The sequence below is a fragment of the Staurois parvus genome, unplaced genomic scaffold (assembly GCF_062004578.1).
Source record: "Staurois parvus isolate SC_StPar_1 unplaced genomic scaffold, SC_StPar_1.0 ptg000173l, whole genome shotgun sequence".
In the NCBI taxonomy this organism is placed as follows: domain Eukaryota; kingdom Metazoa; phylum Chordata; class Amphibia; order Anura; family Ranidae; genus Staurois; species Staurois parvus.
In genome coordinates this window covers 4,124,043-4,150,021 of record NW_028317969.1, presented here as the reverse complement: position 1 = coordinate 4,150,021, position 25,979 = coordinate 4,124,043, and the positions used below count along the sequence as shown (strand labels likewise).

Below are 25,979 nucleotides of genomic sequence, written 5' to 3'. Positions count from 1 at the left end.
ATGGAAGAAGATAGCCTGGTCTCATGAATCAAAGAATTGTTTGAGGAACACAACAGCAAGGTGTTGACTTGGCCTCCAAATTCTCCAAAACTCAATCCAGTTGAGCATCTGTGGCATGTGCTGGAAAAAATCCGATCCATGGAGGCCCCACCATGCCACTGATGGATTGGTGCCAGATACCACAGCCAAACTTCAGAGGTCTAGTGGAGTTCATGCCTCAACGGGTTATGGTGGGTGGTTGGTGTATACGTGTGGTGAGTTTTCTGCACCTCTAAAAAGTGATCAACTGGAGGGGGGTTGATAAGGAGGTATGTTGCTTCTTCACTAGCTGCTTTAACCCCATAAATGCTGCACCACTGCACTGCAACTGTTGCATGCAGTTGTGGGGCCCTTGCTTGAATGGGTTGCATTTGGCAGTGGTAGTGCTGCGTGAACATGATGGGGATTATTTTTGCCAGGACCAAGATGCTTTGCAGCTTAAAAACATCCCTGTCTGCTGCCATTGCAACTTGAGAGGAGGAGGGTGGTTACAGGAGATAAAAACACATCTCAACCATGTGTTTTTACTGTCTCCCCCCAACAGTAAGGCTAAGCGAGACCTTATACTAGTTTGATATTTCTCAAAGCGGGGCACCTATTCAGCAACACTAGGGGTGCACAACATCTTTGTAGGTTGTACACACCAGGGATCTGAATCAATGTACAGCCCAATCTTGTGGTGGGGCCCTCCCATAAGCTGGAGCACCCTTAGCTTTTCATAGTGTTGTGTACAGCCATGGCCAAAAGTATTCAGAATTACACAATATACTAATTTTCACAAAGTCTGCTTCAATTTGCACATACTCCAGAATCTTATGAAGAGTGATCAGATGAATTGCAATAACTGCAAAGTCCCTTTTTGCCATGAAAAATAACTTAATCCCCAAAAAAAAACATTTCAACTGAATTTTAGCCCTGCCACAAAAGGACCAGCTTACATCATGTCAATGATTCTCTTGTCAATACAGGTGTCAGTGTTGACGAGGACAAGGCTGGAGATCACTCTGTCATGCTGGTTGAGTTAGAATAACAGACTGGAAGATTTAAGAAGAGGGTGGTGCTTTAAATCATTGTTCTTCCTCTGTTAACCATGGATACCTTCAAGGAAACACGAGCAGTCATCATTTCTTTGCACAAACAGGGATTTACAGGCAAGGATATGGCTGCTACTAAGATTGCACCTAAATAAACCATTTATCAGATCATCAAGAACTTCAAGAAGAGAGGCTCAATTGTTGTGAAGAAGGCTTTAGGGACCCAAGAAAGACCAGGACTGTCTCCTAAAGTTGATTCAGTTGCGGAATCGGGGCACCACCAGTGCAGAGCTTACTCAGGATTGGCAGCATGGAGCACCTTGCCATAAGGCAAAAGTGATTAACCATTTATTAGATCATCAAGAACTTCAAGGAGAGAGATTCAATTGTTGTGAAGAAGGCTACAGGGCACCCACGAAAGTCCAGCAAGTGCCAGGACCCTTTCCTAAAGTTAATTCAGCTGTGGGATCGGGGCACCACCAGTGCAAAACTTACTCAGGAATGGCAGCAAGTAGGTGTGAGGGCATCTGCACGCACAGTGAGGCAAAGACTTTTGGAGGATGGCCTGGTGTCAAGAAGGGCAGCAAAGAAGCCACATCTCTCCAGGAAAAACATCAGGGACAGACTGATATTCTGCACAAGGTACAGGGATTGGACTGCTAAGGACTGGGGTAAAGTCATGTTCTCTGATGAATCCCCATTCCATTTGTTTGGGGCATCCGAAAAAAAAACCTTTTTCGGAGAAGAAAAGGTGAGCATTACCATTAGTCCTGGGTCATGCCAACAGTAAAGCATCCTAAGGCCATTCATGTATGGGGTTGCTTCTCAGTCAAGGTAGTGGGCTCACTCACAATTTTGCCTAAGAACACAACCATGAATAAAGAATATAGAAACATCCTCCGAGAGCAACTTCTCCCAACTATCCAAGAACAGTTGGTTGATGAACAATGCCTTTTTCAGCACGATGGAGCACCAGTGCAGAGCTTGCTCAGGAATGGCAGCAGGCAGGTGTGAGGGCATCTGTACACATAGTGAAAAGACTTTTGGAGGATGACCCGGTGTCAAGACGGGCAGAAAAAAAGCCACTTCTCTCCAGGAAAAACATCAGTGCAGACTGATATTCTGTAAAATGTACAGGAATTGGACTGCAAAGGACTGGTCATTTTCTCTTATGAATCACCTTTCCGATTGGTTGGGTCATCCGAAAAAAACCTTTTCTGGAGAAGAAAAGCTGAGCGCTACCATCAGTCCTGTGTCATGCCAACAGTAAAGCATCCTGAGACCATTCATGTGTGGGTTTGCTTCTCAGCCAAAGGAGTGGGCTCACTCACAACACATCCATGAATAAAAAATGGTACAAAAACATCCTCCAAAAGCAACTTCTCCAGACCATCCAATAACAGTTGGGTGATGAACAATGCCTTTTACAGCTTGATGGAGCACCTTGCCATAAGGAAAAAGTTATAACAAACTGGAACAAAACATCGAAATTTTGGGTCCATAGCCAGGAAACTCCCCAGACCTTAATCCCATTGAGAACTTGTGGTCAATCCTCAAGAGGCAGGTGAACACAAAAATCCCACAAGTTCTGACCAACTCCTAGCATTGATTATGCAAGAATGGGCTGCCATCAGTCAGGATGTGGCCCAGAAGTTAATTGACAGCATGCCAGGGCGAATTGTAGAGGCCTTGACAAAGAAGGGTCAATACTGCAAATATTGACTCTTTGCATGAACTTAATGTAATTGTCAATAGTAACATCTGACAAAAAGATTTAAAATCACTGAAGCAGCAGACTTTGTGAAAATTAATATTTGTGTCATTCTCAACACTTTTGGCCACGATTGTACAGCTAGGATGTATCCAGCCTGAGCTTTGCCTATGTTTTTTGTCTTTGTTGGGTTTCTCCTAAGCTCAGGGCATGGATTTTTTAGCCTGCTGCTGAGTTGCTTCCAGTAGTTAGTGTGAGAAGTTACAATGCATTCACAGATGGGGTCATTCAAGTTTGCTGAGGGGAGAGGATAAATATTTGGAGCAGCCTTCTAGATAAGGGTATTCCCTGCCAGGCATTTGCCTGGAGGGGATGTCACTGTAAAGTAGGTCATTTCCTGGGGCCTAAGCCTAAGTTGAAGCTCAAGGAATCTACGTTGGTCTATGTTAGAGCTTGAAGACTCAAATAATGGCTGCCCATTGGAGTATCTTCAGAGGAATCTGCTATGCTTTAGAGCAGTGGTCTCTAAACTGTGGCCCTTTGCTTGCCTGTATATGGCCCTTGGGGCACTGTTCTTCCCACTGATATGAAGCAATATTCCTCCCACTGACATCAACAAGGGTTACCATTCCTCCCACAGACAGAAAATATGGGGTACTATTTCTCTCACTGACACCAATGATGGGGTACTATTCCTCCCACTGACACCAATGATGGGGCGCTATTCCTCCCACTGACACCAATGGTGGGGTGCTATTCCTCCCACTGACATCAATGATGGGCCACTATTCTTCCCACTGACACCAATGATGGGGCGCTATTCCTCCCACTGACATCAACAATGAGTTACCATTCCTCCCACAGACAATAAATGTGGGTTACTATTTCTCCCACTGCTACCAATGATGGGGCGCTATTCCTCCCACTGACACCAATGATGGGGTGCTATTCCTCCCACTAACACCAATGATGGGGCACTATTCCTCCCACTGACTCCGACGATGGGGCACTATTCCTCCCACTGACACCGACGATGGGGCACTATTCCTCCCAATGAAACCAACGATGGGGCACTATTCCTCCCACTAACACCAATGATGGGGCACTATTCCTCCCACTAACACCAATGATGGGGCACTATTCCTCACACTGACACCAACAATGAGTTACCATTCCTTCCACAGACAGCAAATGTGGGGTACTATTTCTCCCACTGACACGAATGATGGAATGTTATTCCTTCCACTGACACCAACAATGGGGTACTATTTCTCCCACTGACACGAATGATGGAATGTTATTCCTTCCACTGACACCAACAATGGGGCACTATTTCTCCAACTGACTTACTTTTTAATATATTTATAAACAATATAGGGTCTGGGATTATAAATCCCATTTCAGTCTTTGCAGATGACACCAAGCTGTGCAGTGGAATGGCGTCCTTACAGGATGTCTCCAACTTACAAGCCGATCTCAATGCTCTGTGTCATTGGGGGACTATGTGGCAAATGAGGTTCTAGCACTAGATCCCCTCTGTAACTTTAAATAGGTAACCTGTAAAAATATTTAAAGCATCGCCTATGGAGATTTTTAACCATTAGCCGCCCGGTCAATGGCCGTTTGGCGGCTTCAGAAGTGTCTCTCCGTTCCGGGTACACGCCATTTGGCGTGCTCCCGCACATGCGCCGTTTGCGCTAATGCAGAGTGGCGCAGCAGTGCGATCTGTCACCGGCCGTGCACCTCGGACACGGCCAATGACAGATCCGAGTACCGGCTCCCGTTGCTGGTACCATGTGACCTGCTGTGACCAATCACAGCAGGTAACATGACAGTTGTATACAATGGATGGCTTCATTCATGATGCCATCCATTGTATACTAGTGCCTAGCTGTGAATGGTCACGGCTAATCACATGCACATGTCATGTGATTAGCTGTGACCAAATTACAGCTAAGCACAAAAAAAAAAAAAGCTGAATGAATCGATTTCATTCAGGTAAATGCTTGCTTATAGCAAAGTAATTCTTTGCTATAAGCAAATTGTGTAAAAAAAAAAAAAAAAAAATACTGATCACTTCCCCAAAGTAGTACAATGTTACTATGGTAACATTGTACTACTTTGGTCATAGTAAAATTTGAAAAAAAAATCTTAAAAAAAATAAAAAAAATGTAATAAAAAATTAAATATAATAATAATAATAAAAAAAAAATATATATATATATATATATATTTTTTTTTCATACTGTCACCAGTCAGTGTCCCTGTTCACCGCCATGCCAGTTATATGATGACGCTGTACTGCACTGGTGACAGTATGTAAAAAAAAAAATAGTGAAAATAATTTTTTTAATTTTTTCATTTTCTGAAAAATTATGACAAAAAAATACAACTTCAAAAAACTCGCCATGCCTCTTATGAAGTACGTCGGACTGTCTACTCTGCAAAAAGGGGTCATTTGGGGGATATCTGTACTATTCTGACATTCTTGGACCTCAAGAAATTAGATTGGCTGTCAGTACTTCAGGATTGATCAATTTTCAGATCTATACCATAGTTTGTGAACTCTATAACTTTCCTACAAACTAAAAAATACATCCTAATTTGGGTTGTTTTCACCAAAGACATGTAGCAGAATACATCTCGGCCTAAATTTATGAAGAACAATTATTTATTTGTAAACTTTTATAACAGAAACAAAGAAAAATGTGGTTTTTTTTCAAAATTTTTGGTCTTTTTTTGTTAATTTAGCAAAAAATAAAAACCCCAGCAGTGATTAAATACCACCAAAAGAAAGCTCTAGTTGTGTGAAGAAAATGATAAAATTTTAGTTTGGGTACAGTGTTGTATGACCGCGCAATTGTCATTCAAACTGTGAGAGCGCTGAAACCTGAAAAATGGCCTGGGCAGGAAGGTGTAAAATTGCACGGTATTGAAACGGTTAAGTACCGTAGTTTGTCGCCATTCCACAATTTTAAAGCGTGACATGTTATGTATCTATTTACTCGCCATAACATTCTCTTCCATATTTTACAAATTGCAGCAGTCACCATTTCATTCTCTAGGGTCTTTGCTAATATATATAACATTCACTTTCATATTTTACAAGAAAAAGTGTGGTATATATTGTGTTTTGTTTTTTTTTTTAAATTCAATAAAGTGTATTTTTTTTCCAAAAAAATTGCGTTTGAAAAACCACTGAGCAAATACCATGTGACATAAAAAATTTCAGCAGCCCCCATTTCATTCTCTATGGTCTTTGCTAAAATATGTATATATATATATATATATATATATATATATATATATATATATATATATATATATATATATAAATATATATATATATATAATGTTTGGTGGTTTTAATTTTCTAACAAAAAAATACTGATCTATTTAATCGCCATAACATTCTCTTTCATATTTAAAAAAAAATTGGGGTATATATTGTGTTTTGTTTCTTTTTTAATTCAATAAAGTGTATTTTGTCCTCCAAAAATTGCATTTTAAAAACCACTGTGTAAATACCATGTGACATAAAAAATTGCAACAGTTGCCATTTCATTCTCTATGGTCTTTGCTAATATATATATATACGTATAAAATGTTTGGGGGTTTTAATTTTCTATAAAAAAATACTGTTCCCTTTACTCGCCGTAACATTCTCTTTCATATTTTACAAAAAAAGTGGGGTATATATTGTGTTTTGTTTTTTTTTTAATTCAATAAAGTATATTTTTTTTCCAACAAAATTGCGTTTGAAAAACCACTGAGCAAATACCATCTGGCACAAAAAATTTCAGCAGTCGCCATTTCATTCTCTAGGGTCTTTGCTAATATATATATATATATATATATATATATATATATATATATATATATATATATATATAATGTTTGGGGGGTTTAATTTTCTAACAAAAAAATACTGATCTATTTACTTGCCATAACATTCTCTTTCATATTTAAAAAAATGGGGTATATATTGTGTTTTGTTTCTTTTTTAATTCAATAAAGTGTATTTTGTCCCCAAAAAATTGCGTTTTAAAAACCACTGTGCAAATACCATGTGACATAAAAAATTGCAACAGTTGCCATTTCATTCTCTATGATCTTTGCTAATATATATATATATATATATATATATATAAAATGTTTGGGGGTTTTAATTTTCTATCAAAAAATACTGTTCCATTTACTTGCCGTAACATTCTCTTTCATATTTTACAAAAAAAAGTGGGGTATATATTGTGTTTTTTTTTTTTTTAATTCAATAAAGTGTAATTTTTTCCAACAAAATTGCGTTTGAAAAACCACTGAGCAAATACCACGTGACATAAAAAATTTCAGCAGTCGCCATTTCATTCTCTAGGGTCTTTGCTAATATACCGTATTTTCCGGCGTATAAGACGACTGGGCGTATAAGACGACCCCCTACTTTTCCTGTTAAAATATAGGGTTTGAGCTATACTCGCCGTATAAGACTACCCCTCTTCCAATGCACACCAAATAAAAATGAAAAAACATCAGATTTGATTTCAATATGGTATGCTATTTCAGTATGGTATTCCAATGATGGGGTGCTATTTCTCCCACTGACACCAATGATGAGGCACTACTCCTCCCACTGACACCAATGATGGGGCACTATTTCATCCACTGACACCAATGATGGGGCACTATTCCTCCCACTGATACCAATGATGGGACACTATTCCTCCCACTGACACCAATGATGGTGCCCCATCATTAGTGTCAGTGTGTGAGGAATAGTGCCCCATCATTAGTCAGTGGGAGGAATAGTGCCCCATCATTAGTCAGTGGGAGGAATAGTGCTCCATCATTGGTGTCAGTGGGAGGAATAGTGTCCCATCATTAGTGTCAGTGGGAGGAATAGTGTCCCATCATTGGTGTCAGTGGGAGGAATAGTGCTCCATCATTGGTGTCAGTGGGAGGAATAGCGGCCCATCATTGGTATCAGTGGGAGGAATAGCGCCCCATCATTGGTGTCAGTGGGAGGAATAGCGCCCCATCATTGGTATCAGTGGCAGGAATTGCGCCCCATCATTGGTGTCAGTGGGAGGAATTGCGCCCCATCATTGGTGTCAGTGGGAGGAATTGCGCCCCATCATTGGTATCAGTGGGGAGAATAGTGCCCCATCATTGGTGTCAGTGGGGAGGAGGAATAGTGCCCCATTGTTGGTGTCAGTGGGGGAGGAATAGTGCCCCATCATTGGTATCAGTGGGGGAGGAATAGTGCCCCATCATTGGTATCAGTGGGGGAGGAATAGTGCCCCATCTTTGGTATCAGTGGGGAGGAGGAATAGTGCCCCATCATTGGTGTCAGTGGGGGAGGAACAGTGCCTCATCGTTGGTGTCAGTGGGGGAGGAACAGTGCCTCATCGTTGGTGTCAGTGGGGGAGGAACAGTGCCTCATCGTTGGTGTCAGTGTGGAGGAGGAATAGTGCCCCATCGTTAGTGTCAGTGAGGGAGAGGAGCGGCTGCTCCTTCTTCCAGTTCGGCCGCTCGATTTTCGCGGGGCCGCTTGGCTCCGCCTCCTAGCCGGTGATTGGTCGCCTGTGTGCCTTTCCAGTGCTGGCGCCCAATCACCGGTGAGGAGGCGGAGCCGAGCGGCCGCGTGACCATCGAGCAGCCGAACTGAAAGAAGGAGCAGCCGCGCTTCCTGGACCGGATCGTCATGGGACCGGGACCGGAGCCAGGTAAGGTACAGCAGCCCCTCTGCCCAACCCTGTACTTCGTGTCTGTTGGAGGAAGAGGGGGGGCGGCGCCGCGCCGCCCCTCGAAAAAGTGCCGCCCTGGCACAGGCTCGCACGGGCGTAGACGACCCCCGACTTTTCAGAAGATTTTCAGGGGTTGAAAAGTCGTCTTATACGCCAGAAAATACGGTATATATAATGTTTGGGGGTTTTAATTTTCTAGCATGAAAATACTGATCTATTTACTCGCCATAACAATCTTTCATATTTAAAAAAAAATGGGGTATATATTGTGTTTTATTTCTTTTTTAATTCAATAAAGTGTATTTTGTCCCCAAAAAATTGCGTTTTAAAAACCACTGTGCAAATACCATGTGACATAAAAAATTTCAACAGTTGCCATTTCATTCTCTAGGGTCTTTGATAATATATATATACAGTGAGGAACAGAAGCATTTGAACACCCTGCAATTTTGCAAGTTCTCCCACTTAGAAATCATGGAGGGGTCTGAAATTCACATTGTAGGTGCATTCCCACTCTGAGAGACAGAATTTTTTAAAAAAATTCAGGAAATCACATTTTTAAAGAATGTATTTGTCTTGCACTGCTGAACATAAGTATTTGAACACCTGAGAAAATCAGTGTTAATATTTGGTACAGAAGCCTTTGTTTGCAATTACAGAGGTCAGACGTTTCCTGTAGTTCTTGACCAGGTTTGCACTGCAACAGGGATTTTGGCCGATTCCTCCACACACATCTCCTCTAGATCTGTCAGGTTTCGGGGCTGTCGCTGAGCAACACGGAGTTTATATATACAGTATGTGTGTGTGTATATACATATATATATATATATATATATATATATGTTTGGGGTTTTAATTTTCTGGCAAAAAAATACTGATTTAAACTTGCAAACAAAATGTGCCACAGAAAGCTTGGTCTTCAAGTGATTAAACTTCAACTTTACATAAAATGTACCTGATAATTTACTCAATATAGGCAAAGCAATGGTTCCCTCTAACTTGATTTTTGGAAGTAATAAAATAGAATCATGGATGTCTCTGTCTCCTACCTGGAAATTTCAGACTCAGGAAGAAGGCCTCCATGGAAATGAGGATACGGAGATGTAAGTAGGAAGCTTTTATCACATTCTATAGGGGAATATTGTCTCGGAGATGAAGATTTGTCACCTAGTTTATTTACAGTGCTGTATACTGGCTCTGGAGACCTAGAAGACAACAAACAGGATAATGCCTTTAAAAAAAGCAGTTCAACACATATGTTCCAGTAGTTGTGAATGGATAATCAGCTGTTTTATGATACACCAGTAACCATTATTATATTCCACATTAAAACACAATGTTTTTCCAAAAAATGAACTGCAGTAGCCCATATCAAAGCGTTAGGAACAGTCTTCCCAACAAACAATTGGTCCACTTGGGTTACTTTACTTTGCTGCTCTTCACACATTAGTTTATAGGCCTGTTATAAGCTCCAATTACTCAATTTGAAATTGCTATTCAAAGTATGTCGGACATAGGGCATACTTCATGTAGAACTTATAAAACAAAAAACACCACCCCCTTTCCCCCTCATTGCCCCCAAAGTTAATCTTCACTAGAACTTCCCCCACTGGGGAGATTTACCCCTCTGTGGTGGCCTTCTGCACATCTTTTGTAATCTGTGAACCTGTGCAGTAACTACCCACAGACATGAATGGAGTTGTACTCCTACAGTAGAAATGCCGGGAGTATGACTCCATTCAAGGCCACTGCCAGCCTGAAAAATGCCTTAACCTTGACTTTTAAAAACAGCCACTTACCTGTCCCACGATCCCGCATTGCCCCCTGCCACAGCCCGTTTCATCAGCCGTCCTGTATTCCAGGCGCCGGCATCTTCAGTGTGGGCACCCGGCTGTGACAGCTTGCGGCTTCACAGCCGAGTACCCACTGAGCATGCGCGAGTAGTGCTGCGCTACCTGAATGGCCCCGTAGTCTTTTGGGACCTGTCATGTGTCCCACAAGACTTCAGGGAGGAAGGGTAGAAGGGCAACTTCCGTTTCCAATCGCCTAGGCGATCGCAGCGGAAGTGGGAGTGGGTTCCTGTCAAATTCAGGTACCCATTCCCCCCTCTGCTCCCCAAAAGGTGCCAATCCTTAATGGGGAGTGGGGGACCAGTCTTTAAAGCGGAACTTCCCATTTTGGGTGGAACTCCGCTTTAAGGTAAAAAACCATTAGCCTCAACAAACACTCTAACCAAATTTCAAACCGTTCTATGCTGTGTCCAAAAGCCGACAAAAAAGTTTTTGTCTGGAGTGGGGCATCAGAGTAAACCTGTACCCTAAGTAAATCAGGCTTTCCTCAACTCCTTCTGAAAATGCTAGTTTCCTGGCTGCTATATCTTCTCAGTCAGGGACCTGGATCAAGCATGCAGTAAGTCATAACTCCCAGTCTACGTGCTTGTCCAACTCAGTAACTTGAGCCATTGGATCATCTTCAAAGAAAGACAACTAGCATTTTCAGAAGGTGAAGTCATCAAAGAATCTCTCTTAGCACAGGTTCCTTTTATGGGCTCCAAATGGTCAAATTTCATTCTGTCTTGTGATATAGTTGTTGGTGTACACATGGCTCTCTGCTACAGAGTTAAATCAAAGACATCAAAGACAATACAATCATTTGTGCTTTTTCCTCCACATTGGCTTTATAAGAATAAAATGAATATTTCTTCAACAATGTATGTTTTTTAATAAAATATATTAAATACTGAATGTAAATTATGTTATACCCCCAAAACAATCAAAAGTATAGGCCACACACTGCTATGGTTTTTCTTTTTTTTGTTTGCTCCAATTGCAATAATCTTTGTTAGCAAACTCCCCAACACAAAAATTAATTTCATACCTCCGTAAAAACAAGGCACTTTTTCAATAAACATTTTCCCAAACTGTACCTTCCTTGTTGATAAACGTTAAATTCTTTTCTAATCTTCATAAACTTGTGTTGTCATGACTATTTTAGTGATTTTTATAGCACAAATATATGGAATAATACGTTTTAGCATTTTAGTTACCATTGAATTCTGTAGCTAGGCTTCCTGTATTCAAATGCTAATTAACTTGTTTAACTGGTTCACAAAAGGCTCATAAAAAAGAAGTGATGTTGGCAGGAAATGGCAAGGAAGGAGATAACGCAGCCATGTGCTGAGTACAGGGGGGAGTCTGGGAGAAGACCTGGTTAGAAGGAAGGGAGCTCTATAACACCATGGAAGGTCTGTGCCAGAGGAGACTTTACAAGACCAAAGAAGGGACTTCACCTGGGGGTGACACTAAATCTACACTACAAGAGAACCAAGTTTCCTACAATCGCTTGAGTAGCCTGGAGTCCTCTTTGGAGTCCCAAGCTAAGTAATTTTTTACTATATCCTTGTCACATACAGACCACTGTCAATGCTTATTTTCTAGGAAGGTTAGATTGCGTGTGCATGTGCAAACACTGAAATAAACCATTGGCATTAAAGGACTAGACAGCCCACTAGTCATTAACCACTTCAGTACCAGGCACTTTTACCCCCTTCCTGCCCAGGCCAATTTTCAGGTATCAGCGCTCTCACACTTTGAATGACAATTGCGCGGTCGTGCAGCACTGTATCCAAAGTAAACTTTTACCATTTTGTTCACACAACTAGAGCTTTCTTTTGGTGGTATTTAATCTCCACTGGGGTTTTTATTTCTTGCTAAATTAACAAAAAAAGAATTAAAAATTTGAAAAAAAAAGTTTTTCTTTGTTTCTGCTATAAAAGTTTGCAAATAAATAATTGTTATTCATAAATTTAGGCCAAGATGTATTCTACTACATTTCTTTGGTGAAAATAACACACATAAGTATTTATTATTTAGTCTGTAGGAAAGTTCACAAACTATGGGATATATCTGAAAATGGATCAATCCTGCAGTACTGACAGCCAAACTAATTTCTTGAGGCCCAAAAATGTCGGAACAGTACAGATATCCCCCAAATGACCCCTGTTTGCAAAGTAGACAGTCCAATGTATTTCATAAGAGGCATGGCGAGTTTTTTGAAGTGATTTTTTTGTCATAATGTTTCGGAAAATGAAGAAATTAAAAAAATTATTTTCATATTTTTTTTACATACTGTCACCAGTGCAGTCCAGCGTCATCATATAACTGGTGTGGCAGTGATCAGGGACACTGTCTGGTGACAGTAGGAAAAAATAATTGATAATTTTTTTATTATTTTTTTATTTGTTTATTTTTTATTAAATTTTTTTCTTTTTTTTAAGATTTTTTTTTTCATATTACACTATGACCAATGTAGTATAATGTTACCATAGTAACATTGTACTGCTTTGTGGTAGTGATCAGTATATATATATTTTTTTTACACAATTTGATTGCTTATAGCAAAGAATTTTTTTGCTATAAGCAAGCATTTAACTGAATGAAATTGATTAATTCAGGTTTTTTTTTGTGATTAGCTGTGATTGGCCACGGCTAATCACGTGACACAGATGGGCTGTGATTGGCCCAGCCTGTGCATGTGATCACTGTGGCCATTCACAGCTAGACACACTTGTATACAATGGATGGCATGAAAGGAAGCCATCCATTGTATACAACTGGCATGTGACCTGCTGTGATTGGTCACAGCAGGTCACATGGTACTGGCGACAGGGCCGGTAAACAGATCTGTCATCGGTCATGTCCAAGGTACACGGCCGCTGACAGATCTTGCACAGCGCAGCCTTGCGGGCACACACTGCGCGATCTGGGAACACGAAGTGTTCACCCGACCGTCATTTGATTGTAGGCAGGGCGGCAACTGGTTAAAAAGCCAATGGCAGAAATAGAGAAGGGGGGAGATCTTCCAATCTACTCTTCAGATCAGATGTTCCATCTAAAGTCTGGTGATGAACAAGCTTTGCTGCCCTCTTCAGATAGGGGAGATTGTCATGTTTCACATGACTGTCATATTGACTGTCATATGCCTTTAAATGTTTTCTATATTTTGTCTCTGCTCCTCCCTTTCCTGTGGTTTAGTTAATGTTGTATAGATAGCCCTCCCCCTTTCCCAGGAATGCATTGCAGCAAGCCTCATGGCATGGAGCAGAAACAGTATGATCTTTTGACATATCGAATGTTCATTGTTGTAAGATTCTCTCAGTTTATGGAATAAACTTCACAAGATCTACAAGATGTCTTATTGATTGTGTCACTGACTGTGATATCCAACTGAGGTTGAAGTTATTTCTATCTCGCCACAACTGTAAGTTACAGAGATCACACTATCAATGCTTAGATTGGAGAGAGAGAACAGATATCCTTAAAGAGGCTGTAACAAAATGAACAAAGAGAGGGCAGACCAGCCTTGTGTATTACCATAAAACAATTTTATTGAAATGTAAATTCTCTGATGAAGAGGGTTCTGCCCTGAAAACGTGTAAGCCTCACTCCGTTGATCTAATACATCCTAGTGGACTGTACTTCTTGGACCATTGATGTGCCTGTTTATACTTACTTTTGTAAAGTAATTAAATTTGAATATTTTTATTTCAATAGGTGATTGTAGGTCCATAGGTAATCAGTAGGAAACTTCCTTCTGATCAAGATATCACAAATAATGGAAGCAAACCCTACAATAAAAAACTCTGCAAACTGAGGAACCAAATCAATCCATCAAAAAGTGTCAGACACTCAAAAGGGATCTTCAATATTTCCAGATCATACAAAAAAAAAAACGTCATACAGCTGCACTTCTAGTAATGTTGTGTACCTTATCCAGCTCAGAAAATATAGCAAAGGATCTTATGTTGGCGAAACAGGACAGAAGTTGCAAACAAGGATGAATCTGCACAGACATACCATCAAGGAACATAAAGAAGATGACTTCTGCGGAACATAAACAAGATGACTTCTGCACACCTGTGGGACACCATTTCGCACAACCAGACCACATTATGGAAGACCTCAATGTTTTAGTTCTTAAAGGAAATTTCAAAACTATTCAGGAAAGGAAAACTTTTGAACTAAGAATGATAATTCTATTTGATACAAGAGATAACGGCCTTAATTTGGACATGGGATTCCTCAATCATTATCAAACAGTTTTACGACCTTCTCTGTGGGTATTGTCCCCCCCCCCCAGTCTTTGCTTTTGCTGTGTCTTATCTCTAGTCTAATCCTAGTCTTATAACCATTGCTGTGTACATTTGTTTGTGTGTGTTTCTTTCTGTTTTGTTTTTTTTTTCTCCCCCTTTCAACATCTCTCCTAACATTTTGCTAAAACTTTGTGAAATAGTACTGCCTGGACCTTGAAGAAGGGGACATACCCCGAAAGCTTGTCCTCAAAATTGATTGTTAGTGCAAATAAAAAAAGTATCACATCAGTACTCAATTGTTTATTTCAATAAAAATTATTTTACAGTAATGCATGAGGCTGGTGCCCTCTCTTTGTGTGTTTTGTTACACCGTGTGCATGTGTGTTGTATGCACATGTGTAGTACTCTGCATGTCTTTTATTGTTTTCCTAAAATTGGAAGTCATTAGTATGTAAAGCATTCTTATTTAGTAAGAGCACATTAAAGCAGAACTTCATCCAAAAGTGGAAGTTTCGCTGTTTCTCCTCATCCCCCCTCCCCCCACTTTGTCAAAATTGGCATTTTTTTTTGGGGGGGGGGGCGAGTACATGATGGGGGGGGATACCTGATTTTGACAGGTACCTGCTCCCACACTTCGACTACCTAGGAGATCTAAGTGGAAGTTTGCCTCCCCCCTCCTCTCCCCACAGTCTCTTGGGATATGTGACAGGTCCCAAGAGACTGTGGGACCATTCACAAGATGCAGCACAGCTTGCGCATGGGCAGTGGACAGCCGGCTCTAAAGCCTCAAGTAATCAGAATTGGCTGCTTACAGTGGAGATGCCAGTGCTGGATCCCTGGACAGGTGAGTGTCTGTTTTTTTAAAGTCAGCAGCTACAGTTTTTATAGCTGCTGACTTATCACAGTTAGGTCTGAAGAACCGCTTTATTATACTACAGGGGGTTTATGCTTCCTTGCTTGACTGCAAAAATCTAAAAAATACAAGCAAAACAAAACTATGTAATCTTTAAAAGTCTCTCTTTTTTTTTAATAAGAAACCCTAAAATGGACTTTTGGGTCCACTTGGGCATGTGGAAGGCTAATTTGTTTTCTGTTCATCTTTGTATCAAACTGTTTTCCTTTAAAACTCCACAACCATTTTCTTTTTTGTAATAATTCTTTATTTTTAACCATATTCTTTATTTTTTCATAACAAACAGAAATATTGAAATTCACATCTATGAGGGTCGGAAGCCATCAAGGACAATATGAATTCAAGCAAACATTTCATGAAAAATAAATGGCAAGCCAAGAAACATGTAAGAGAGAGTGACTGAATGAGTGAAATATCAGGTCATATACAATGTGCAAAAATATGCAAAACACGATGCTACCCAGCTTTTCCAACTTTTGGATACAGGGAAAGGGCAAGCATAGGGTGCCCGAGGGGGTACCCCGGAATGAAGAGAAACAAAAATAGAATTGATGGAAAGAAAGAGAGAACTATGCGGCAGTCTTCTTGGGGGAAACTATCAGTAATGGGGGAAGAAAGGGAAAAAAATGGAAGAAAGGAAGGGCAGGGAGGGCTAAACTGAATATCAACAATGTCAAGAACATTCCCTAGGTTATCAGCCCAGTGCAATCCTGGTTTGTTACAATGCCGGTAGCAAATCCACAACCATTTTCTATCGGATTACAGCATTTTGTTAGATATTAAAGAGTATCCAAAGCCAAAATGTATTTTTTTAAATTTTGAATGGAGCAGGAAATGGAAAAACCCTTTGGGTTTTTTTTTCTTTCATCTGTGTCTCACAAGAGAAATTTCCCTCACTTCCTGTCCTGTAGACACAAAACAGGAAGTGAGTGGTAGTCTCTCCCAAGTAAGGGGAAATCTCATCTTAAACAGTTGTTGATGAAACAAGTGTCTCCATTGGAAGACGATTCCTGTTGTTGTGATAGCTCTAAATTTTGGATCTAAATTTTGAATGGAGCAGGAAATAGAAAAACCCATCAGGTTTTTTTTCTTCCATCCATGTCTCACAGCGGAAATTTCCCTCACTTCTTGTCCTGTAGACACAAAACAGGAAGTGAGTGGTAATTTCCCCAAGTAAGGGGAAATCGCATTTTAGACAGTTGTTGCTGAAACAAGTGTCTCCATTGGAAGACGATTCCTGCTGTGGTGAAAGCTCAAAATTTTGGATCTACCTTCCACTTGAAGTGCGAGTGACAGTGGTCATCAGGAAAAAAAACAAGAGAGTGAATCTCCTTAGCAGAGACACAGACAGCTATAAGGGGTTCTGACCACTCTGTCCACAAAAAAAAAGAAAAAAAGAAAGATCTTCTTTGAATTCAAGGTAACAGGAAGGATGTTAAAGTTCTCTCTCAGGTCATTGTCTCTCTTTCTATTGTCTTTTTTCGCATTTGCAGACACCTTAGCTCTGTACACTGGCAACTTGCTTGACGTGTAATGCAGAAAGAACACAAGAGAAGATTTCAGAAGCTCTGCGTATGTCCAAATGTTTTTAGGACCAGAAGACTCAGACGTGTCCAACTAAGCAAATCCAGAAGATGGTCAAATTAAACACCATGCGTTCCAGAACCATACTCATGCTTTGGAAAAGAACCAGAACCTTGCGCAGATATCAGTACTATCTCAGTCATGGTGATGGTGTTGGCTGTTCGACGCTTCATCAGAAAAGGTATCCTCCATCTAGTGAGATTTTTTATACTTAAGTCAGTAGACCCCACAAAAGCAGCATCAAGGTCCTTCACCACTCCATAGACCAATTCAATTTCCTCTGCAGTGAAATAAAAAGGCAGAAGGTCATGGCTGAAATCCAACAGTTCAGAGAAGTGAATTACTACATCCTTGTTCAGATAAGCACTCCATGTGACCTGGAAGAGCAATTCTTTCATGATAAATCGTCTACTTGATCAATGTCCAAAATACACGTAACACTCGTAGCTCATCATGGGCATGTAGTTAGCTTCATTGCTGCTTACTATTTGTTTGCCTCCTTCTGCATGATTTTCTTCTTTTTTCCCTTAATATGGCACATTTTTTTCTTTTGGTTTGCCTTGCCTTGATAATTTGGTTATATCCTGTCACATTCTAGATTTTACAGTATCTGTTTGTAATTTCACTGTTCATTATTTTTCACTAAATGAATGATCATCAATGAATTGTGCTTTTTTACAGTCATTTTTTACTTTTATCACTTGTTATTTCAGTAATTTGGGGTGTAATTCTGCATCTTCATATATTTTTCGTCACAAGTTAGCCTGCAGCCTCTTGTGTGTTTATTCTTACCTCCTTGCTGCTCTTGATTCCTTCACATGTGTGTTTGTCTGTGCTCCCCAATGGGCGTCATCTGCTATCCTCTGGGTTTTATGTCCTTCACTTCTATACTTCCTGGGCCGCCTCCTAGCTGGCTTGTCTATTTAAGACATGCTCAGTCTGTCTCACTTTGCCTGAGCAACTTCGTGTTGTTGGAGCTCCCTTGTGTTTCCACTGTGTATCCTGTGTTGTCTATCTGTGTACCAACCTCGGCTTCGTTCCTGCCCTTGTTTGTTTTCCACCTGTCCTGACCTCGGCTTGCCCATTGGATTCCTGGTGTCTTCTCCCGTTGTACCCTGCTCCCGCTAGCGGACTCCTCCACCTCAGCTGGGTGTACCTGGGGGCCGGGACCTGGCCACAGCCTGCTGCAAGTCCATCCCCACCATCAGGGGCCCTGGTGAACAAGCAGGCAGGGGCTTAGACTCCGTGCCCTGGGGAACCCCAAGCTGTGGACCTATAGAGCTCACTACCGTAGGCGTTGACATTTTTTTTTACCTATTTGGCTATATGGCCAAAGTTGTGTGGAAACTCACACCTATATGACTTTGTTGGAAATCCCAATCCAAAACCATGGGCATTATTGTGAAGTTGGCTTCCCCCATTTGAGGTTTTAACAGGCTCCCCTCTACTAGGAAGGAGCTCCACAAGATTTTATGTGTCTGAAAATTTGTGCCTATTAAGTTAAAAGAGCTTTTGTAAGATCAGGTACTCATTTTTGACAAGAAGACCTACACCAGAATGAGAATCAGCATTCCAATTCATCCCAAATGTACAGCTTTGATAGTAAACTCTTAGTGGAGCTGAATTTATTTACTTGAGTGTAAAAGTAAACTTTTTGTGCATATACTGTAATATACTCTCTATTTCATTTTGGAATCTATGAGAAGTTAATTTTTGGTTTCTTTGTAGCTATCACAATGGTCACATCTTGCAGCAGCCCGCTATGTATACGCAATTTGAAATCTAGCGTGGTTCCTAGTTAAGTGTAACTCCCTTCCTTTTATTTAGTCCATATTTATTTATTTTTTACTCTTCCTACATACTTTATGGATTTTCATTTGTGGACTCTAATTGAGTATGCAGTTATTTCCATAACAAAGTCACATTTTCGGGCCTCTGTGGATAGACTTTGGTCTTGTGTCAGCGGTATCAATATCATACATCAGTTTCAGACACTTCTGAAATCATTCAGAATTAATTTACAAGGGCGTTTGAGGTTGACCTCATTCTGACCTGCATTGAACCTGCTTCCAGTTGGACCTGTATATCTATGAAATGCAAAAAAACCCTATAAAGCTACGAAAAGTCCATCTACAAGGGTCCTTCATGCAGTGTGCCACTGCCATAACCTTCAATCTCTGAAATTCACTAGCCATTCCCATCTATTACAAAGAAACAAGAATATAGTCAGTTGTCAACACAGATACATTTAACATACATGGGTGTACAATAACGTCTTTAACACATCATAATCTTCAATGTGCAATAACATGAACGTACAACATACAAATAGGTGAATCCGTGTTCACAAAGGAAGACATTTTTATTGCACAGGGTACACAACTACTCATAGTATTTTGTATCCTGTTTAGTAAGAGGAAACACTTATCTTCACTGTAATCTGGAAAGATACATACTGTATAAATAAAAGAACTCTGTCCCTTACTACATTTGGATTGTATTTATTAACATGAATACAAAATCTCAAAGATTCTTTACAGTAAAGAGCAAATTATTTTAAATACCCACTTCTCCCCACCCTAAAATGAACTGGTAAACATGTCTTTGAACCCCACACTAGCTTGCTTCAACACCCTCAGATGTGCAGACTTCCATGTCTAGGTGCACAGCCTCCCCATCCTCAATCTTTAACACAGCCTTTCTCAACCAGGGTTCTGTGGGACCCTAGGGTTCCTCTAGAGCAGTGGATTCCAAACTGATGTGGCCCTTTGCTTGCCATTATCTGGACCTCCAGGAATTTTTCCTGCCACTGACACCAACAATGAGGCACTATTCCTCCCACTGCCACCAACTATTTCTTCCCCTAATACTAAAGATCAGGCATTGTTTACACCTAATGGACATAGCACCCCTTCCCCTAAAGTACAGTAAACTGGACCTTTCTTTGGAAAGTTTGGAGACACCTAAAGGTTGCTAGGGGTTCTTTGAGAAATGAAATAACCACTAACAACAATGATCTTTTTAGTGCACTTATTAGGCATCGATCCTCCGATTGACCACCAACGTAAAGGACAAACTTTCCTACTCGCCACCAATGTAATGAGGCTCATCTGTCAATGATCACCAGTGTAAGGTGGGCCCTCTCCCATCAACTACCAATTTAAAGCGTTCCCTTTCTACTATCCGCCAATGTCACAAAGCTTTTCACTGACCACCAGGTAGGGCAACACTTTTGCATGAACCACCAACATGAGGGAACAACTTTATCATTTTTTATTTATTTATTATTACTGAAAATAAATCTAGATTTATAGTGCAGCCCTGGGTGTCAAATCGTTTAAGTATGTCTTTAGTTACTCATGCCAACATTCCCATAGTTGTAGATATAGTAATATAGTAATTATCAGGTATTATTGCTAGGGTTTAGGGGCGGACTGACCATTTGGGAACTCGGGCACTGCCCGAGGGCCCGGAGTCAGTAGGGGGCCCAATGAAATGCCCCTGGTACCTTTCATAGGCTTTTTTGGGTGTGGTTTAAGTGTGGGCAAGGACACAGGGTCCCCATGATCCCCTATTGCCCGGGGGCCCCATGAGTTGTCAGTCTGCTCCTGCTAGGGTTACCCTATATTAAACAATTTTTGAAAGCCTGCTTTAGCATAAGTGAACCAATAGGCATGTCCTATTTGAATGATTGACAGCACAGAGCATTATAGGGTCAGATTCTTGCATTAATTGCCACAGATAACTGTGAAAAGTGCAGCAGCTATACTACATATAACAAATTTTGGCTTTGGGGCCAATGGTCCTATTTAAGAACAGAAGTGTATAAACCCACAGCAGCCAATCAACATTCCTTCTGCTGGAGTCAGATCAATCTAATTGGTTGTTAGAAATAACTGCACTTAAGTTAAGAGTGTTTCTTAACTTTAGCCCCTAACAACATCACTACGTTTAATATCCTACAGCTGAGATATCTGTTAACTAGTGACCACACTGCATTGTACAATTTTGTTACTTATTTTCAAAGTTTTTCAGCAACAGAAAAAGTTATCCAGACACAGTTTTGGGCATATATTTAACCAAACAAAATTAACAAAGTAATACATATATGAATATTTACACACACACACACATATATATTTATACTGTAGAATATATATACATATATACTGTATATACTTAAAATATATACGGTATATATATATATATATATATATATATATATATATAAATAAAACAATTTATTTTTGTTGTGGACTTTTTGGAATTATTTATCAAGACATAACCTTACTTATGACAGCAACCCAGCCTAGCCGTATGTTAAGGGTTAACTTGTCTTGGTTGAAAAGTCGAATGACCATTCAGTTAAGAAATGTAAATGATGGGTGAAGGGATTTTTTTTTTCCTAGAGACAATATACTATTTGAATTTCTACAGGTGGTCAAACACCATTATTTAGACTTGGATGGCAGGTAAACATATACAAGGTCTGGACATGACAATAGAGGAACCAAACTGATTGTCTGAATATTTTGTGGTGTGAAACATATTCTTTATAACATCTATAGATACTATGCTTTTTAGTAATATCTTTGTGGTTAGATATATTCAATTCTTAGCCTTAAAATGTCCTGAATTTAACTTCTGTTTCAGAATTAAACATTCCCATAGGTAGTAAAAGACTCTCTGTTTGCCTGGCTCTTGTGTTGGAGTCAGAGTAAACAACCATTAATACTTTCAACCTTGGTGGATAATAGCATATTGTGATAGTTTGAGAGGTTTGTTAGTTCATTACACTTTGCAAAGTTCCGTGTGAGCTCTCAGACAATCAGTTTGGTTCCTCTATTGTCATGTCCAGACCTTGTATATGTTTACCTGCCATCCAAGTCTAAATAATGGTGTTTGACCACCTGTAGAAATTCAAATAGTATATTGTCTCTAGGAAAAAAAAAATCCCTTCACCCATCATTTACATTTCTTAACTGAATGGTCATTTGACTTTTCAACCAAGACAAGTTAACCCTTAACATACGGCTAGGCTGGGTTGCTGTCATAAGTAAAGTTATGTCTTGATAAATAATTCCAAAAAGTCCACAACATTTTATTTTTCCTGTGATCTGAAGACAAAAAACATAACAAAATCTAAAAAGAAAGCACTTTTTCTTAATTGATCAATATTAGTTAAAAAATAAATAAGTGTTTTTGTATCTAAAAATATGACATTTTATTCTATAATTTGTCCAATTTAAAATGACACTGGCTTCATGATTCTGGTACGTGGTACTGCAAACTTATTTACAAATTAAAAAAGGTGTATTTTTCCAAATCTGCACTTTTTTTTAATTTAAAAGGAAAACCACAAAATTCAAATACAGGAGAAAAACGTTAAAATAATAATGGTTGGAAAAGTTGAATTAAAAAGCAAGAAAATAATAGTTAAGTGGAGACGTGGAAGAAGGAGTTAATGAAGGATGGTTGGGGTAAACTAAAGGTTACTAAGGGGTTATAGAGGGACAAACTTTATTTATAAAAAAAAAACAGAGTGCAAAATCTGGGGCAGCTGTGCATGGTAGCCAATCAGCTTCTAACGCCAGCTTGTTCAATTAACCACTTGAGCTCCAGAGGATTTACCCCCCTTAATGACCAGGCCTTTTTTTGCTGTTTGGCGCTGCACTAATTCAAATGATAATTGCGCGGTCATGCAATGCTGTACCCAAACGAAATTTACGTCCTTTTTTTCACACAAATAGAGCTTTCTTTTGGTGGTATTTAATCACCTGTACGCTTTTTATTTTTTGCGCTATAAACAAAAAAAAAACGAAAATTTTGAAAAAAAACAATATTTTCTACTTTCAGCTATAAAAAATATATAGTAAACTCAAAGTTAGTCATAAATTTAAGCCAAAATGTATTGTGCTACATGTTTTTGGTAAAAAAAAATCCCGTGCATTAGCGGGCAAACTGGCGCTATCTAGGAGGGGAGCTAACACTATCGGAAGTCACCAGTGACACTAATACAGTGATCAGTAAAAATCTGTTCACTGTAATCAATGACACTGGTGACAGGGCAGTGAAGGGGTTAACTGGGGGGGGGAGGGGGCGATCAAGGGGTTAAATGGGATTTCTGGTGCATTAGCGGGCAAACTGGCGCTATCTGGGAGGGGTGCTAACACTATCGGAAGTCGCCAGCGACACTGATACAGTGATCAGTAAAAATCGGTTCACTGATCAGTGACACTGGTGACAGGGCAGTGAAGGGGTTAACTGGGGGGGGGGAAATTAAGGGGTTAAATGGGATTACTGGTGTACTAGCGGGCAATCTGGCGCTATCTGGGAGGGGCGCTAACACTATCAGAAGTCGCCAGCGACACTGATACAGTGATCGGTAAAAATTGGTTCACTGATCAGTGACACTGGTGACAGGGCAGTGAAGGGGTTAACTGGGGGGGGGTGATCAAGGGGTTAAACAGGATTACTGGTGTACTGGCGGGCAATCTGTCGCTATCTGGGAGGGGCGCTAACACTATCGGAAGTCACCAGCGACACTGATACAGTGATCAGTAAAAATAGGTTCACTGATCAGTGACACTGGTGACAGGGCAGTGAAGGGGTTAACTTGGGGGGGGGGCGATCAGGGGGTTAAATGTGTCCTAGGTGTGTTCTAACTGTTAGTGTAGTGCTTTGTACTCACTTTTTGTATGTCTTCTTCTCTGTCTGGAACGGAATGTGTCCAGGCAGAGAAGAATGACATCATATCCTGCCCTGTGTAAATGTCAACACAGGACAGGATAGGACAGGGACCTAATTAGGGAAATCTAATGATTGATCCCTCCTGCATCGAATCGTGTCACCCACGGGTCGGCAGGAGCGCGCGCGCGCGCGCCCCCTACCCGTGAAAGTGTTGGGAGCGCGGAGCCTGTTTTAAAACGTGCTTTTGCGCTCCACTGCCGCCCTGCACACGTATATATACAGTGGCAGGGCAGCAAGCGGTTAAGCTTTGCCAAAAAATAAAAACCCAGAAGCTGATTGGTTTCTTTTCAGATCTGCACCAGGTTTTACACTCTCCAGTTTTAGTAAATCAACCCCATTGTGTCAGATGGTCCTTTTTTTTGGTTTTGAAATTTAATTAGGTTTCCTGGGACATGTGTAGTACGTCCAGTGTCCACAACTGGTTAATAAATGAGTCTTTATTTTGTCTTTCACTACACCCCTCCCCATTATTCTGCCAATTTTTTTACCTATGTTTTTTGCTATTTCTTTTCATTTTTTTTATTCTCTTTTATACACCAGTAGTAGTAGGTAAATAGGAAAAAAACATCAACCATTACAAATGCCTTTGAAAGATTATGCAAGATTATAGAATATCCTAAAATGATGATCTTTTGAAGGTAATTTGAACAGAACTGAGAGCATGTGCCTTCAACGTTGCAGTACCATCAGGGGCATATTTACCGTAAGGCAAACATGGTGTTTGTCTTGGGTGGCATTTTTCAGGGGGGTGGTGCTGCCCCCCGGAAGAAAGGTCGCTGGTTGTCCTATGCACCCTGTGCTCTGCCTTCAGCCGCCGAGGCTCCAAGGGGCACCGGGGCTGGGTGACAGGTGGAAGAGCGGAGAGAGTGGAGCCGGGGGGAACGGCTGGGAGAATCCAGGAAGGGAGCCGGGATTCCAGAGAACAGTGATGGGGAGTCTCTCTCCTTCTCTCCCAGGATGGGGGGGGGGGGGTTGGTCAGCAAAAAACCTAAATGCACCATGAGTACCATCAGTCATGATAAGAATGCCTGTTTCCTGGATCTTCCATTTCAGTGGATGAAATATCTGCCTATGTTCCGCAGTGCTTAGGCTCTGGAATTCTCTCCAACACGACTCTTATAATGGAACTTGGAAAACTTCCAGAATATACTGAGTTTACTGTGGCTATCTCAAGGAGGAAATGGTTAATTGAAAGTGCATTACAGTGTTCGATCCAGAATCGACTTTTCGCCTAATCTAGAGAGTGCATTAATCAAGCTCCAGCTGAGAGTATTGATCAGGATGACATTTTGTATCATCAGAGGATAAAACAAGCGGTAAGAACATTCCTCCTACAAGTCATTCTTTGTTCAATACTGAGATTTTTTTTTTCTATGTTCAATTGCTGCCTATGGCAATAGTAATAAAATAGTTTTCCTGCTGCATTTAGATGCTGGCCCAAAGTTGAAAGTGGGCCTTCAAATGGTTTGCGTCTGGATCCAGCCCCCTCCTATTCCCACAATTTTTTCTTTATTGCTTTTTACTTTTTTGTTCCGCAGGGTAGCACTTCCTCCTTTCTCATCTAGGCGAGAATTTCGTTGCGCCCAATCCAGGTGTGTGCTGATGTTCTGATGGGCTCTGCCTGTAGACAGGTGCAGTCTGTTTTCTCCGCTGTATGTGGTGCTCAACTGGAGCCTGGAGTCCAAGAAAAACGTGATTTCTCTATGGTTTTCTGGGTCAAATGGAGTAGCATTCCGGTTGGCTATGCTGCGGCCTAGTGACCCTTGCCACCAGGGTTTGGTGCGCTTTGTGCAAGGTGCAAAGTGCACAGTCTATTTGCCTTTAGAAAATTAACCCCAATGTGTCTACAATCACACACTCGTCACCACTGATGGCTTCAAGCCCCTAACAAAAATGCTGTGACACTGAAGAAGTGTCAGTTTAGCAATGAAACACTTTATCTATTGTTTAATACAACAAAGAAATGGTTTCTGAAGATATGACATCTCTGGACAAATCTCTTCTAAACATTAAGTGCTCATGTACGCTGCAGCTGAAAAACTCACGTTTAGGATTCAGCATTTTTTTCAGCAGCCCCTGAACTCTCCCTAATGTTTTTTTATGTGACCACGTACAT

General features: G+C 40.5%; 1 protein-coding gene across 9 annotated transcripts in view; it reads right to left on the bottom strand.

The window, feature by feature from the left end:
* DLG2 (discs large MAGUK scaffold protein 2) overlaps positions 1–25,979 on the bottom strand; it is a 2,035,798-nt gene that overhangs the window by 638,127 nt on the left and 1,371,692 nt on the right. For all 9 annotated transcript variants that reach the window (XM_089676759.1, XM_089676760.1, XM_089676764.1 and 6 more), the window contains one exon: positions 9,575–9,730. In XM_089676759.1, the coding sequence (XP_089532885.1) occupies positions 9,575–9,730 (156 nt within the window). The remainder of the gene's footprint in view (positions 1–9,574; positions 9,731–25,979) is intronic.